Source organism: Brachyistius frenatus, unplaced genomic scaffold (assembly GCF_029030835.1).
Source record: "Brachyistius frenatus isolate BFR_SWC_R1_liver_20210118 unplaced genomic scaffold, ASM2903083v1 Contig_43, whole genome shotgun sequence".
NCBI lineage: Eukaryota > Metazoa > Chordata > Actinopteri > Embiotocidae > Brachyistius > Brachyistius frenatus.
This window is the reverse complement of record NW_027210642.1, coordinates 841,231-855,754: the sequence shown is the minus strand read 5'-3', so window position 1 is coordinate 855,754 and position 14,524 is coordinate 841,231. Positions and strand designations below refer to the sequence as shown.

At 44.6% G+C, this 14,524-nt stretch overlaps 1 protein-coding gene across 2 annotated transcripts in view; it reads left to right on the top strand.

Annotated features, from left to right (window-relative positions):
• crebbpb (CREB binding protein b) overlaps positions 1 to 14,524 on the top strand; it is a 33,699-nt gene that overhangs the window by 4,500 nt on the left and 14,675 nt on the right. For both annotated transcript variants that reach the window (XM_069702807.1, XM_069702806.1), the window contains exons 2-7: positions 3,790 to 4,418; positions 11,002 to 11,169; positions 11,719 to 11,971; positions 13,016 to 13,129; positions 13,906 to 14,136; positions 14,258 to 14,357. In XM_069702807.1, coding sequence (XP_069558908.1) covers positions 3,790 to 4,418; positions 11,002 to 11,169; positions 11,719 to 11,971; positions 13,016 to 13,129; positions 13,906 to 14,136; positions 14,258 to 14,357 — 1,495 coding nt within the window. The remainder of the gene's footprint in view (positions 1 to 3,789; positions 4,419 to 11,001; positions 11,170 to 11,718; positions 11,972 to 13,015; positions 13,130 to 13,905; positions 14,137 to 14,257; positions 14,358 to 14,524) is intronic.

The window sequence follows — 14,524 nt, the reverse complement described above, 5'->3', positions numbered from 1 at the left end:
ACTCGAAACATCCACGGAATGCTAATATCCCCCGGCACATTCAAATGTCAATGTCTGTCAGCCATCGAGAATAAAAAATAAAAATAAAAAAATGTTTTGTCCACATGTTATGTTCACATCACTTAGCACTGCCCAACATGTTTCCTGTCCATTTCTCTGAATTGTTGTGGTTTTCTTAAACATGGTGCGGCAAATGACCGGAGCTCCAGTATTACATGTGTTCTGTGCCACTTAATTTGTACATCTTGAAGTCATCAGAGTTCTTCTTCCACCATATGAAAAGCTTTACAAATGTGCTGGCAATCAAATGTGTGGAAAACAACTGACTTACATGTTTCCTCAGTTTTTATTTTATTTTATGTATTGTTAAATTTTTGAATTTCGTCTGTTAATTGTGTCAGTCTGACACTTTACCAACCTGTTCCTACTTCTATGTCGCTCCATTTACACATTGTTTTCTAACTTCTAAAAAAAAAGACAAATTTCAGAACAAAAAAAGCTTGATTATCACAATAAGGAAAGAATGATCACATTATACATTTATTACTATTAATGATGAGGGAAACGCATTCATTGTGTTCGGTCGGAGCTCAAAGACACGACGTATTTTGGTGATCAACAATGATTGTGGACATTACTTTTTTTTTTATTAGAAAACTGCCACAGGGAACTAGGGAAGTACACGGCTGTATTTTTTTCCAGTTGAACCGGAGTTGGCGGTTCAGTACCAAGATTCGACTATTCTTTCCCCGCGGTGGGTTCCCCATCAGGGGACACCCGGTCCTTAACCTCAGTGTGGTGCAGGGGCATCGCCATTGTCGCTTTTGTTGCCCTCCATTTGCCTCCAGTACCCAACTGTCTTCCCTCGGTAAAGTAGAGAGAGGATCCAATGTTTGTGAGTGAAAGAAAAAAGAATGACTGCCTGACTTGATGAATCTCGGTCGACTGCGGGTTTTTCAACTGATGATTCAACTTGATGACTTTCAAAGCAAAGCCGTACGGGGAACTTTTTAATTTGAATTTCCAGGGGGATTATTATATTGAGTTTTAATCTAACAAAAATTAGATGAAGTTGTTTCAGTTCAAAGTGATCATTTTCGTATTTTTGAATCCATAACTTGATTCTCTCTAAGATTTATGCCTTAACAAGTCACATTGAGTAAACGTCACACAAAAGATCACCATGATCTGCTGCACATATTTGCTACTGCGCACGGGGACTACCGTTTATATTGAGATTAAAATATATTATGAATGGGAAAAATGGGATGACCAAAATAAGTGACTCGGAAAGGACAGATTGTTTCCTCATCTTTCTCCTACCCAGCGGCATGACTATAAAATACTGTTTTCCATATTTTTTTCATCTGGATAATGCCGTTTGCTACCGAAATAAGCTTTTCTTTCAAAATGCATATTCGCAGCACTTGGACGACCCACGGTATAACTTCTGTCAGTCACGTGGCATTCTGCCAGCAAGTGGTGTAACTTGATATTCACGCGCTGTGACGGTCCAGCCAAAAAAAGAACGTGTAAAAGCTGCGGCAATTTACTGTGTTTCACAAACCTAATCTTGCCTCAATAAACTTCTCAATGAAAGTCTTTAATTTGGGCGCAGGTCAAGCGACTACCCCTTATTCAAATCAAAGTCCAGTTGAAGTGTTTTCATTGTCAGATGTGTAGAAACATTGAAATTCTTAACCCGCCTGTAACAAGAAGAGGAGAGGGTTTAAAATATGAAAAGAATAATTTAATTCCTTCTTTAATTTAGGCCCTATGTTTTGTGTTTTCTCCAACTGGCTGTGGTCCAGGTTTGTAGTCTTGGAGTTTGTCTCAATTGTATTTTGTGGTGGCCACAACATGGTATCTTGGTAGTAGTGATTTCAGTGGGTATGATTTGATGTGTGTGCTTTCATTGCCATTCTTTATGAATTTAATGTCCCTTTATCACTGCTGTAATTGCTGAGAGACTTTGCTCGCTCTGTCTTGGAAGAGAAGAGGGAGGGTATTTTGCTCTTTCCATTTCTTTCTGACTCTGGTAAGGCACCAACAGTCTGCTGCACAGCCGGTTATTATCTCCCAGTGACTGCTGAAAAGCTTTGGGTGAATTAGAGCCGATAGCGGCGATGTCCTCCTTCAGGTGAGAACAGTGTGACTCGAATGTTGGGATTCTCTGGTCCACGGATGTTTCCGTGGTCTCCCGTCTTGTTGCTCTATTAGCCTCAGGCCAAGTTGCAGGTGTTTTCTCTCACCTATGCACCATCCACATCTCTTGCTTTACAGAGACTTGTTGCTTTAACCATAGACACAGCTCAGGTATTTCCTTGAAGGCCTGTGGCTATAAAATTTAAGCTCTTATTAATTGCTGCCATATTTCATTGGGAAACAGGTTGGATCTCTCTCCAGCCTTAACGACCCAGGCATTGAGCTGTGTGTGTGTGTGTGTGTGTGTGGGGGGGGGGGGGTTGCTGCTGTGGCACACCCTCACGTGAAAGACCTTGGCTTGGACGCGTGATTCGGACTTCAGCCTTCATTAATGTTCTCTTACTGTTATCTGCGTGTTGAGTGTTCATGTTTACTTTATCTGCACAGCCACAAGGGCGCTCTTAGCTGCAGAGCAGAAGCTTTCCTCCTGCACCTTTTCTTTCTCCCAATTGTTACTGTGGAGTTAAAGCAGGAACCGATATGCTTTTAGTGTAATTTTAATTTGAACCGTTTGCCATATGTGCCAATGCACACACACCGACCAAGTCACCAGAGGAAGATTTTTTTTAGTGTATTCTGCCTGATTAATTTGGAATAGAATAAGGTAAGCCAATATGAGATGTTACAAACTGATGTCTGGTACTGTATCAGCATTTCCTAAATGCACACTACACAGTTAAATTGCTGTGTGATTTTAGTTTTAATTGTTGCTCAGGTGCAACCGCCCCAAATTTTCTCATATTTTGTGTCATACTGAAGCCTACCAAATATGCCTGTATAAGCACAGTGAGTGGGTTGGTTCATAGCCAAGCCTAGATAAGGCTGGAGGATAACATTTAAATTGGATTCATTAACAATAAATAAAATTGTTTTTTTTAAACAGCTTGGAATAAGTTGCCATAACATATTAATAAATGTTTTTGATTCAAAATTATGACCAATAAATAAGATAGGCACTTTTAAGATGAAATATAAATTTGTCACTACTCTGGTGCACAAACTATAGAATGGTGATACTGCTCCAAAACATATATTTTGCTTTTTATTATTTGTTATTAATTGACGTGTACACCAGTAATGATATCTATGCAATTGGCTGATGTCTGTTGAACTATATTGTGATAACTTTCCTGTGGTTCCAGTTGAATTATGAGGGCTGTTATACATAAACATACACTTACTTATTATCTTTACCTTTTGTATAATAATGAAGCCAGGTTTAGTTTGGACGATAGTTTGTCATGCGTGTTGAACTTTTGTCCTACCAAGTTGTGTTTTTTTTGTCATATAGGTGCCTTGAATGCAGAAGAAATTAAAAATCCACCAAAAAAAAAGAATTTTAAAACAGACAACTGAACTCTTGCTTGGGATCTTTTTCCTAATTGATTAATATAATTGTAATTGTAGTTGAATAAATCTTCAGATTCTCTCTTAAAACAGAGAAACTGCCACACAGTTACACTCACAGGTTATCTCTGTCTTTGATGGTTAGTGACCTCTTCAATTACTTTGTTACTATATAAAGTAGATGTATCAGTGATAATGGCTAATTCTTATTTTCCTGTCTCTCTTTTATTTTTATAGATCTTGTGTCGCTTTTTGACCTGGAAAATGACCTTCCAGATGAGCTCATCCCCAATGGAGACTTGGCAATGGGAATGTCCTCTAATGGGGGCCCAGGTGGAGGGGGTCCTGGTCTCAATTCAATCGTACCTGATGCAGCTGCTAAACACAAGCAGCTGTCAGAGCTCCTGCGACCAGGAAGTTCCTCCATCTTGGGAGGCGGTCTTAATTCTGCCAGCCCCCAACAGGGAGGCATGGTGGGAAGCCAGCTAAGCGCTGTGCTGGGTAAAAGTCCACTGGGGCAAGGCTCCCCCAATCATCAGTCTCCCCAGGGCCAGAAAGGAGGCACTGCTGCTGGACAAGGCAACGGAAGCACGGGCATGGGCTTCAACCAGGCGATGTTGAACAGTGGGCAGGGCCATGGTGTCATGGGCCAGGCAGGACAGGTGATGAACGGGGGTATGGGACCAACAGGCCGGGGGAGACCTGGGCCTGGCATGCAGTACCAGGGCCAAGGCATGCAGGGGACACAAGTGGGAGGTGGACCTGGTGTTGGAGGCAGCGTGCTGGCAGAGACACTCACCCAAGGAGGGCCACAGTTGGGTGCACACAACGCGTTGAATGCTCAGCAAGCTGGAAGCATGAATAAGGTGAGGTTCAAAATTCTGCTTAATTAAACCCACAAGTGACCAGTTGTTTGCTCTGTAAAGTGATTAATGCCGGGATTATTTTAAGATAGACCACCAGAAAACGAATACGAAGGAGTGACTTTAGCTAGCAAAACCAAAATAACTTGTGGAAAAAATTAATTGACTTCGTATTTCATGAGACAACTTGAATAGGAGTCTATGGAGCCGGCGGCTTTTTAAGACAACCTCTAGTGGCACTCTGTGGAATTGCAGCTTAAGGCATTTCCGCATCGGCCTAATTTTTCAAACCCGGAAACTGCATCCACTTTTATATACAGTCTATGGTTTTGTCTAATGTTCACATTGCTTATATAATAAATTGACGTAGCAACATCACCTGCAGAAGATACAATTGCCAGATCATTTACATCTTTTTACCTCATTTGTCTTCATATTCAAGGATGTTGATTTATTTGCAAATGCATGGCTTTCTGTAGGAGTGCTTTTTTTTTTTTTTTTTTTTTTTTTTTTATCTCCGATTTACTTTTTACACCAAAAGGATAGCATTTATTGACTTTTGTAAACTTCTTCAACTCTGATATGTATTTTTTTTTTTTAGGAAGTGGACAGTACTTTACCAAAGCACTACAACACAGATGGTCAGAAATAGATTTCATTCTGTAGTGTAACGGGCTACTGTTAACAAGTAGTATGCCTTATGGGCTGTTTACGAATTTCTCCTTTTATCTCATCTTTTTTTTTATAAAGATATGTTCAATATAGTATTATCACCTAACCCGATTGCTGATTTGCCATCATTCATCTCCCACTCTCCATGTATTGATTTGTTCTTCTTCCTGGGTCTGCTGGAGGAAGCAGGCAATCAGTTGAGGGGGTTGAATCGGCACTCAAGTGCATCCGTCTGTGTGGGGCTAACTTGGCCCAGCAGAGAGTTTCATAGCAGATCGATGCTGATGTGTTTATTACTGTATTCTTACGCCTTTATAATCTGAGAACAAGCATAAGCAATACAAATGAGACAAGACCTGCAAATTGTGTCACGGTACTGCAAGCAGGTTTGTGAATGAAAAGTGATTTCCTTGGTGTCCCTGTGGTTGTATTTCTACGTGAATATCTTTGCTTTCGTAGACTTTGAAGTGCTCAATGTGAGAAAATGTTTTCCCTCTTGTCTGAGAGCCTTTGGGCTTTGTGGTTTGACAGGAAACCAAGGTTAAACCAGCAGGCTAGTTCTCACTCTATATTATTTCAGCAGACGTCACCACATGAAACAAGCACCCACCCCCCTCCCATATAGACGCCCAAATGTCTGATGATATTTTGTTACATTATGATAAAAACAAAACAAAAAAACTTACAGCTTTTACGTGTGACCGTTTATGGACTCTTTTTTTGTCATATTTCATGCAATACCTGCAAATGCCTTCACATTGTTTTGAGATGCCGTGATTATGTTTGAGACGAAGAAATGGGGAAAGAGGAAGACGCACATTTGTGCCAGTATGCGCATGTCTGTCTGTGGTTAGAATCTGGCTGTTGTGATATTCGCCTTGTATAGCTGCCATCAGAGAAACAGGTTGCCGAAGTGTAGGTGAGTGATGTTTTGGATGATGTATAAATCAGGAGAAATAAAACTGACTTCAGCAGTACTTTGAAAGAAATAACATGGCGTATATTTAAGTATTTTTTAAGTTTAAAAAAAAAGAAGTTTTTTTTAATGTAAATGCTCTGCTAGTAAAGACAATGGGGAATTGTTAGAGCGAATTGGAACAAGAGATACTTACAGTAAGATATAAAAAATTAGCGGGTAAATTGCTGATATTACACAAGCATTTGCATAATCTGTTGTTGGCTTCCAGAGCACAGCTTCTCATTTTCAGTTGTGTGATTGATTTGCCCAAATTGTTTGCCAGGTTTTGTTTGAATTTTTCATCATATTAAAACATTTAAGGATTATATTTCTTTTGGTCTGGGAGCTAAGTTGTCTGGGGCATCAGCCCCTGGTAGGGTCTCCAAAGGCATATTGGTCTCAGGGGAGAGCCCAGACTAAGAGCGGTTCAGAAGACCCCTGATGAATAGCAGCCCACGGGTCTGAGGTCACCTCGCCTGGATCAGGCAAACCGGGGAACCCTCCCGGAGCCAGACCCAGGAGGGGAGCTCGCCGCCGAGCGCCTGGTGGCCGGGCCTTCGCCCATGGATGGGGCCCGGTCGGGCTCAGCCCGAAGATACAACATGGAGCAGTCACCCTGTGGACCCACCACCCGCAGGGACAAGCATCGGGGTCGGGTGCAATGCAGAGCGGGGGCGGGGCCGGGCCAGGGGCCCGGGCGAGCCGATCGCCGGCGGCATAGACTAGCTCTACGGACGTAGAACGTCACCTCGCTAGCGGGGAAAGAGCCGGAGCTGGCGCAGGGGGTGGAGCAGTACCAGCTAGATATAGCTGGGCTCACCTCCATGCACAGCACTGGCTCTGGAACCAAGCTCCTGAAGAGGGGCTGGACTTTATCTTTTTCTGGAGTTGCCCGGGGTGAGAGCCGCCGGGCGGGAGTGGCGATACTCACGAGCCTCTGGCTGAGCGCCGATGTGTTGGAGTTCTCCCCGGAGAACCAGAGGGTCGCCTCCATGTGCCTGCGGGTCGCAGGGAGGAAGACTCTGACTGTTGTTTGTGCTTATGTACCGAATAGTGCCCATGGACTGACAGACCGGGTTGGTGGTTCCCATTTTCAAAAAAGGGGACTGGACAGTGTGCTCCAACTATCGGGGTATCGCACTACTCGGCCTCCCGGGCAAAGCTTATGCCAGGGTGCTGGAAAGGAGGCTCCGACCGTTTGTCGAACCTCAGATTCGAGAGGAGCAGTACGGATTCCGTCCCGGTTGTGGAACAGTGGACCAGCTCTTTACCCTCGCAAGACTACTGGAGGGGTCCTGGGAGTTTTCCCATCTAGTCTACATGTGCTTTGTGGACTTGGAGAAGGCTTTCGACCGGGTCCCTCTGGGGTTTTTGTGGGGGGTGCTGCGGGAGTACGGGGTGCCGGAGCCGCTGCAACGGGCCATCCGGTCTCTGTGCAACCGCAGTAGGAGCTGTGTTCATATTCTCAGACTCGTTTCCGGTGGGTGTTGGCCTCCACCATGCTTGTCCTTCGTCACCGATCCTGTTAGTGACCATCATGGACAGGATACCTAGGCGCAGCCGGGGGGAGGAGAACGTCGGGTTTGGGGGTCTCGGGATCGCCTCTCTGCTATTTGCAGATGATGTGGTCCTGTTGGGTCTCTTCGGACCACGACCTCCAGCACTCACTGAGGCGGTTTGCAGCCGAGTGCGAGGCGGCGGGGATGATGGTTAGCACCTCCAAATCTGAGGCCATGGTGCTCTGCCAGAAACCGGTGGATTGCTCCCTCCAGGTCGGGAAGTAGTGCCTGCCTCGAGCGAAGGAGTTTAAGTATCTCGAAGTCTTGTTCACGAGTGAGGGGAGGATGGAGCGGGAGATCGACAGGTGGCCGGGGTCAGCCTTAGAGATCAGGACATCAGGGGGGAACTTGAAGTCTAGGCCGCCGCGCCTTCGCGTCGAAAGGAGTCAGCTGAGGTGGTTTTGGGCATCTGATCAGGATCCTCATGGGCGCCTCCCACTGGAGCTTTTCCAGGCGGGCCCAACTGGCAGGAGACCCCGGGGAAGACCCAGAACACGCTGGAGGGATTATATCTCCCAGCTGGCCTGGGAACACCTCGGGATCCTCAAGGTTGAGCTGGAAAATGTTGCTGGGCAAGGGGAAGTCTGGGCCAGCTTGCTTGGCCTGCTGCCACCGCGAACCAATCCCGGATATGCGGAAGAAAATGGATGGATGTTTCTTTTGGTCCTTGGGTTTGTGTTATGCACACATTTAATTGTTATTTTTAGACTTAATAAAGCCTTTTAACCAGAAATATATTGGCAGCCACACGCATACAGCTACATAGTACAATAAACGATAATGCAGCACGGACCGCATGTCCTTTTTTTTTTTTTTTTTACACCTGCTGTCCTTCGTACAAATGAGAGTAAGCAAAAGTGAAACAAACTCAAAGATCCCTCCAGAAGTATTTGGCCATATTCAAATTAAGGCCGCGTTTTTACGCGTTTACATCCGTTGTAAAAGTTTACGAAACCGATAATGAAAAAGTAAAGGGGACTTGTCGAGAGGAGGGGCACAGCAGTGCTGTCCTCTTGCCTGGTCTTCACTCCTCCTTCCTACGTGCAGCAGCGCATCAAGTGGGAGAACCAGTGTGTGAGTGGAGGCTGAATGTGTGAATGAGCGGCAGGCAGGCAAGCATCTGTGTGGCTCTGTGCAAGGGAGGGGGAGGGGCAGGCAGCAGTGCAGGCTCTGCTCAGCTGTTGTGCAAGCTGGTCTTTCTGTCTTGTGTCATGGTTTCTCTCTCCGCTGGGCAGGGCTTGCTCTGTCTGCAAAGCAGAGCAGGCTGCTGCTTGGGCCACCACAGAGAGAGAGAGAGAGAGTCAGGCAAAAGACAAACTCAAGCTGAGGGCCTGGGAGAGATGGGAAGAAATGACCGAACAAGAAAGATAGCAGCTCTTTTCTGAAGAATAATTAAGCTCTTTAAGTCTTTTTCAAGCAGCCCTTGCAGGGCTCTGTACCGCTGATGGTTTGCATTTTGTGACCAAATTAATTAAAACATTTTTGCAAAGTCAGCAAATGTTTGGACAAAAAAAGAAAAAAAAAAGCTGTGGTCTAACAGCACTTTTGAAACGTTAGTCAGAGATGTAGCCATAGGTAAGAAGGAATCTGAGTATGGCCACAATGTTGTAATAGCAGCAGATAGGATAGAAATGCTACTGGCAACATTTGGTTATGTAGGCAGTACTGAAATGAGTCTTACCTTCCTGTCGGCATGTCTGAAAGTGGTGTACCCATAGGTGAACAGTGAACAATAAAATGTAGAGAGACAGGGGAAACAGAAAGTGCAGTTAAATTAATACAATTTAAATATACACAAATCAAATAAATGTATTGTAAATATATATGTTTTATAAATGTTTTTGACAAGAGTGTTTAGTGGAATGTCTTTGGCTGGGAAACAGGAAAGAGAAAAATGAGATGCACTGTGTAAACTGGGCAGATGAGGTGTTGCCAGTGCTGGCACCGCGAACATTGCAACAGCTTCAACACATTTTAAAGAGGAACTACTATGCTCCTTTCCCGGTTTTATGTTTATTCTTGTGTAGCTTTGAACTATTACAACAAAAAAAAGTATATTACATTTGTGCAGCCCATCAATTCATACTCTGTCTGAAAGAAGCCTTCCTCTGGACTCTTGAAGGCACCCCTCCCTAAAAGTTCATCCAAATATGGTCATTCCTGGTTCCAAAAAAACAAGATGGCGACAGCAAAAATGCCATCCTTCAGAATGGCGTGTCACTGACCTATGGGTGACATCTTGGTGGGTTGCCACTTTCTTGTGACTCCCGCCTCATTGCTTTACCAGTGCGGAAAATACATTTATTGTTCTTGATTGGAAACGCCAACCTTTAAAATCAGTCTGCACATGTTCAAGCCCGAATCCGATCTGGAATATGAGTGGCCAGCCAGAACATCTGCAGCAACATAGATTACAATTGGTAAATATTACGGTCACAACCGGCTTTTTATTCGATATGACGATTTAGTCTTTCAGTCGCAAACCATGTATACATTTCTCTCTGCCTCTCTTAATAGTGTGTGTAGGCAATGTGCTAGACTGTAGTTTGACGGGCTTTTAGTTTGGAATATCGTCACTTGATAACTGCTTTTTGGTATTATTGACAGACTGAGTGGGTGGGCGGACGCATCCCTGTACTTGCTGGCGTGCTTTGCCGGAGCAGATGACCATTTAAAGAAATCTGTGAAAAGCTGACATTGGTTCTTTGTAAACTGAGCGTTCAGAGCAGTCTGAATCCTGAGTTTTTTTTCTCAGGAATTATGTTTAAGTTCCTCATTATTTGAAACTTTGGCCACTTTAATTATGACCATAACATCATGTATATGACAGAAATACAGAAAAAGCATAATAGGTCTCCTTTTTAGAGACAAAACAACACGACAGCGTGCAGCAAAGTCTACGCCACTTTGCCTGAAAAGCAGATCCTCATGCCAAGAGGTTTCGTGTCAAGAGAGTGCCTGTCTGCCGAGCGAGAAAGCCGGCCGCGTGCCGATGGCCGGATTAACGTCCTCGGAGGCTGCGAGCCAAAAAATGTGCTGTTGGTTTCCTATTAACCCCGACTACATGTCGCAGTTCAATGTGTTTGTTTGTGCACTCGGAGACTCACACTAAGTGCAGGGGGAAACGATTGATGACTCTGGCTAGATTGGATCAGCGGGAGGGATGCTCTGCCTATGATTGGTTGTTACGTTGTGGGGGGATTAAAGTTAGGGTCGGGATTAGAATTAGGGGCCAGTTGCCTGACACTGATAGAACCAATTACAGCTGTGTAGAGTTTAGAATGCGTGTCCCTCCGGTGGATCCAATCTAGCGTCAACCCGGGTAGATCTACTGTGATGGTATGCTGCATGATGTGCACATCTTCTGACCTCTCTCTGTCCTGTTTGCCCATTATAGATGGCAATGTCAGGAGCTCCATTCGGCCAGCAGTATGGTCAGGCTGGGGTGCAGCAGATGGGGGCAGCCGGGGTCAACGCCCAACAACTCCAGAACAAGACAGCCCTTTCCAACAACTTGCCCCAGTTTTCTGCTGAGCTGAAGGGAGCTGGGAGTGTGCCAAACCTGGTGAGAGTCAGTTCGCATGTGATAGATATACATTTTTTTTATATATATATATTTGCCATTCAAAATCAGGGAGACTCCGATCTAGTCGATAACATTAAGATAATGTCTGCAAATCGCCGGCACTACAGGTTAATTCGCTCAAAAAGTCGGTTCAGACCAGCCTAGAATCTTGAGCGTCCCTGTGATCATCGGGAGGGGCATTTTGGACCTAAAATCTTCCTAATTATCCTTCTGTGTTCAGCAAACTTCAGCCAAGTTTTAGACACTTGCAGGGGAAGACGGTGGGTGCTCGCCGGGCTGTGGCTCGAGATTGGTTAAGCAGCCTTCGCTTGGGATTCATCAAACAGATGTGTCGTCACATCTCAACTATAATTGAGCTCTGGTTTTAGGGATGAAAGGGGACGATGAGTCGACTGCTATTCATTAAGCTATTCTCCAATTCGTGATACTTATTATTCGGTTTTCACTTTGAACTTAAAAGTCTAAAGTTAGCGACGCAATATTCTGACCCATGTCTAACCTGCATGTTGTATCGGATCTCCATTACAGTCCCAGATGCAGCAGCAGGTAGCATCGTTGGGCATGGTCCCCGGGGCTGCCGGTGTATCCACAGGCCCGACGGCCGACCCGGAGAAGCGAAAACTCATTCAGCAGCAGCTGGTCCTGCTGCTCCACGCACACAAGTGCCAGCGGCGGGAGCAGGCCAACGGGGAGGTGAGGGCCTGCACTCTGCCCCACTGCCGCACCATGAAGAACGTACTCAACCACATGACCCACTGCCAGGCCGGCAAATCCTGCCAGGGTGAGTGAAAGTGATGTGTTCTCAAAGCTCTGGATTAACGTCCCATCTCGTATTCACTCTCCACGTGGTGGTTCATTGATATTTTGATGCACAGAAGATTTGAACTCGTGCGAGCTTTTATGTGTCCGTGATGTTAAGATGTTTTAATGGTAATCCCTGTTAATACCTGATGATAAAAATCGGAGGAAAATTAGCAGGTTAGGTTTTTAACAGATGGGTTAACGTAATGTTGTGTGAGCAACAGCTAATTAAAGCCTGCGATGTGGGCACGGCGCCATTTCGTTTACATGCTACGGGAAAACGGTTAAAGGTGTTAATGATGATGTTGCCTCCGCATCATCATATCACCTCTCGCCTGCGATGTTTGTTTAACTTTATGTGGCTGAAGACTGACAATTGCATCCTTTAAGTAACAATAATCAGACAAATTGCTTTGAGGACAGATAACGCTTGTGCAATTACTGTGATTAAAGATTGTCAGAAATATATGTAAATTGGTCTTATGTTTAACCACTGTTTTAAAATGAGATGCTGTCCGTGGTTTTTGGTAGCATTGTTTTGTACAATGTAAAGCAGAGCACCCTTGTATCCGCTTGTGTTTTATTGCTTAAATAGAGTCACTCATCCCCCTTGACTCGCTAAGCCCCAGCGACTGACAGCATCTGCAACCATGAATTTAATCTTTTTAAAACCGCTGTCATGATGGCAGTTCTACATTTCATCATCTGCCCCAGTAGATGGCAGCTTCCCTCTGACAGCTGTGGGTTGTAAGGAGATCACCGAGGGTTTATGAACTTTGAACTGTGATGTTTATACTGTATGAACACTCATAATAAACACAAGGCTGGATTTATGGTTTTATGACATATGCACTAATCGCGTTTACGTAATTGTTTGCGCATTGCATTTGACCGGCATTCATTGTGGTGTATAATTTCAGTGCTTTCATCGTTTTTAGGTCTTTCTTAAATGTTGATTTTTGTACGATGTCGGATTGTGCTGCACCTCACTCTGTGCTTCTGTTTGCTGTTTATTTTGTTCCAGTGGCTCACTGTGCATCATCCAGACAGATCATCTCCCACTGGAAGAACTGTACGCGGCACGACTGTCCGGTCTGCCTGCCTTTGAAGAATGCAAATGACAAGAGGAATCAGCAGCGTGAGTAACTCCAGCAGCTCTCCTTATCTCACCTCCTTAATTTATAAATCCATGTAAAAATATGTGTGGGTTAACTTAAAAGTCGATAATGTCGAGTTCTTGATGGGTGTTTAGATAGCTGCACAGTTGTGGTCATTTAAAAAAAAAAAAAAAAATCTTTTAAACCGTATAAAGTGTTCAACAAGGCAGGCTCCACTCACAGCCTGGAGTAAGTGTGAGTAGTATGAAGTGGGGCCACCTGCAGGTTGTGCTTCCTTTCTACATGGCTGTGCTGGCTTGCCGACTGCCAGAACAAGAGGATTCCTCTAGAAAGGCCGGGCCTGTAATGTGACACCCAGGGGAGGGGCTCGTGGCTCAGCTATCAGTGGGGGCAGGGTCTTAGGACAGTGTGCTCTCTAATTGGTTAAAACCCCCTATGACAGATTTAAATCCCCCACAGAAGCAGCGTGCTCCCTGTCAGCTATCAACACAGCAGGGAGCAGCGCAGGGATTTTAGATGGAGGTCCATGAAGACCTCCTTTTGCAGGGATTTTTTTTTTTTTTCTTTGCACAGAAACACATGTTTAATAATTCAAGTTTCAGATTTATTATTTTATTTTTATAATGATGTTATACTAATTTCCATTATTTGTGTTTTATTATTTATAGATTTTGATGTTTAGAAATTACAAGGCATGCAGAAGCACCAGAAGCAGCTGTTAATTATTTGTACATATTTAATTGAAGAATTTATTTGGTATCGCCGAACCATTTCTTTTCTCGTCTTCTCCCTGCAGCTCTGCTAAATTCCCCTGGGGGTGGCCTGCAGAATGCCATCAATACAGTCGGACCTGGCCAGCCCAGCGCCACAGCCATTAACAGTGCTGCCACACACATTGACCCCAGCTCCATGCAGAGGGCCTACGCAGCCCTAGGCCTGCCGTATGGGAACCAGTCCCCTGCTCAGGTCCAGGGTCCATCTCAGCAAAGCCCCCAGCACCAGCAAATGCGAAATATGAACCCGCTAGGTATGGAAAAAAAAAAAAAAAGACTTCACTTCCATTATAAAGGTTTATGTACAAGTCCCTCCAGCAAAGCCAACCAGTATATTTTTGTTAACCCTCGGTAATGATTATGTGTGTTTATCAGGCACTAATCAGATGAACCAGATGGCTGGAGGCATGGGTACCCCCTCCTCCGACCAGACTGGCATGCACTCCGACTCCTCTCTCCCCTCCTCACTCAGCAAGTAAGTCTTCTTATCCTTTCAACATCACTTGAAACCTGGATTCTGCTGACAGGGCATTTGCTGTTTTTACTGTGTTTCCTAATGAATTTATGCCTCTGCAATCAGTGATAGTTAATGGTAAATTCACAGTCTCAGTCTTTCCTCTGTACTTCTGGTAAAATGTGTCT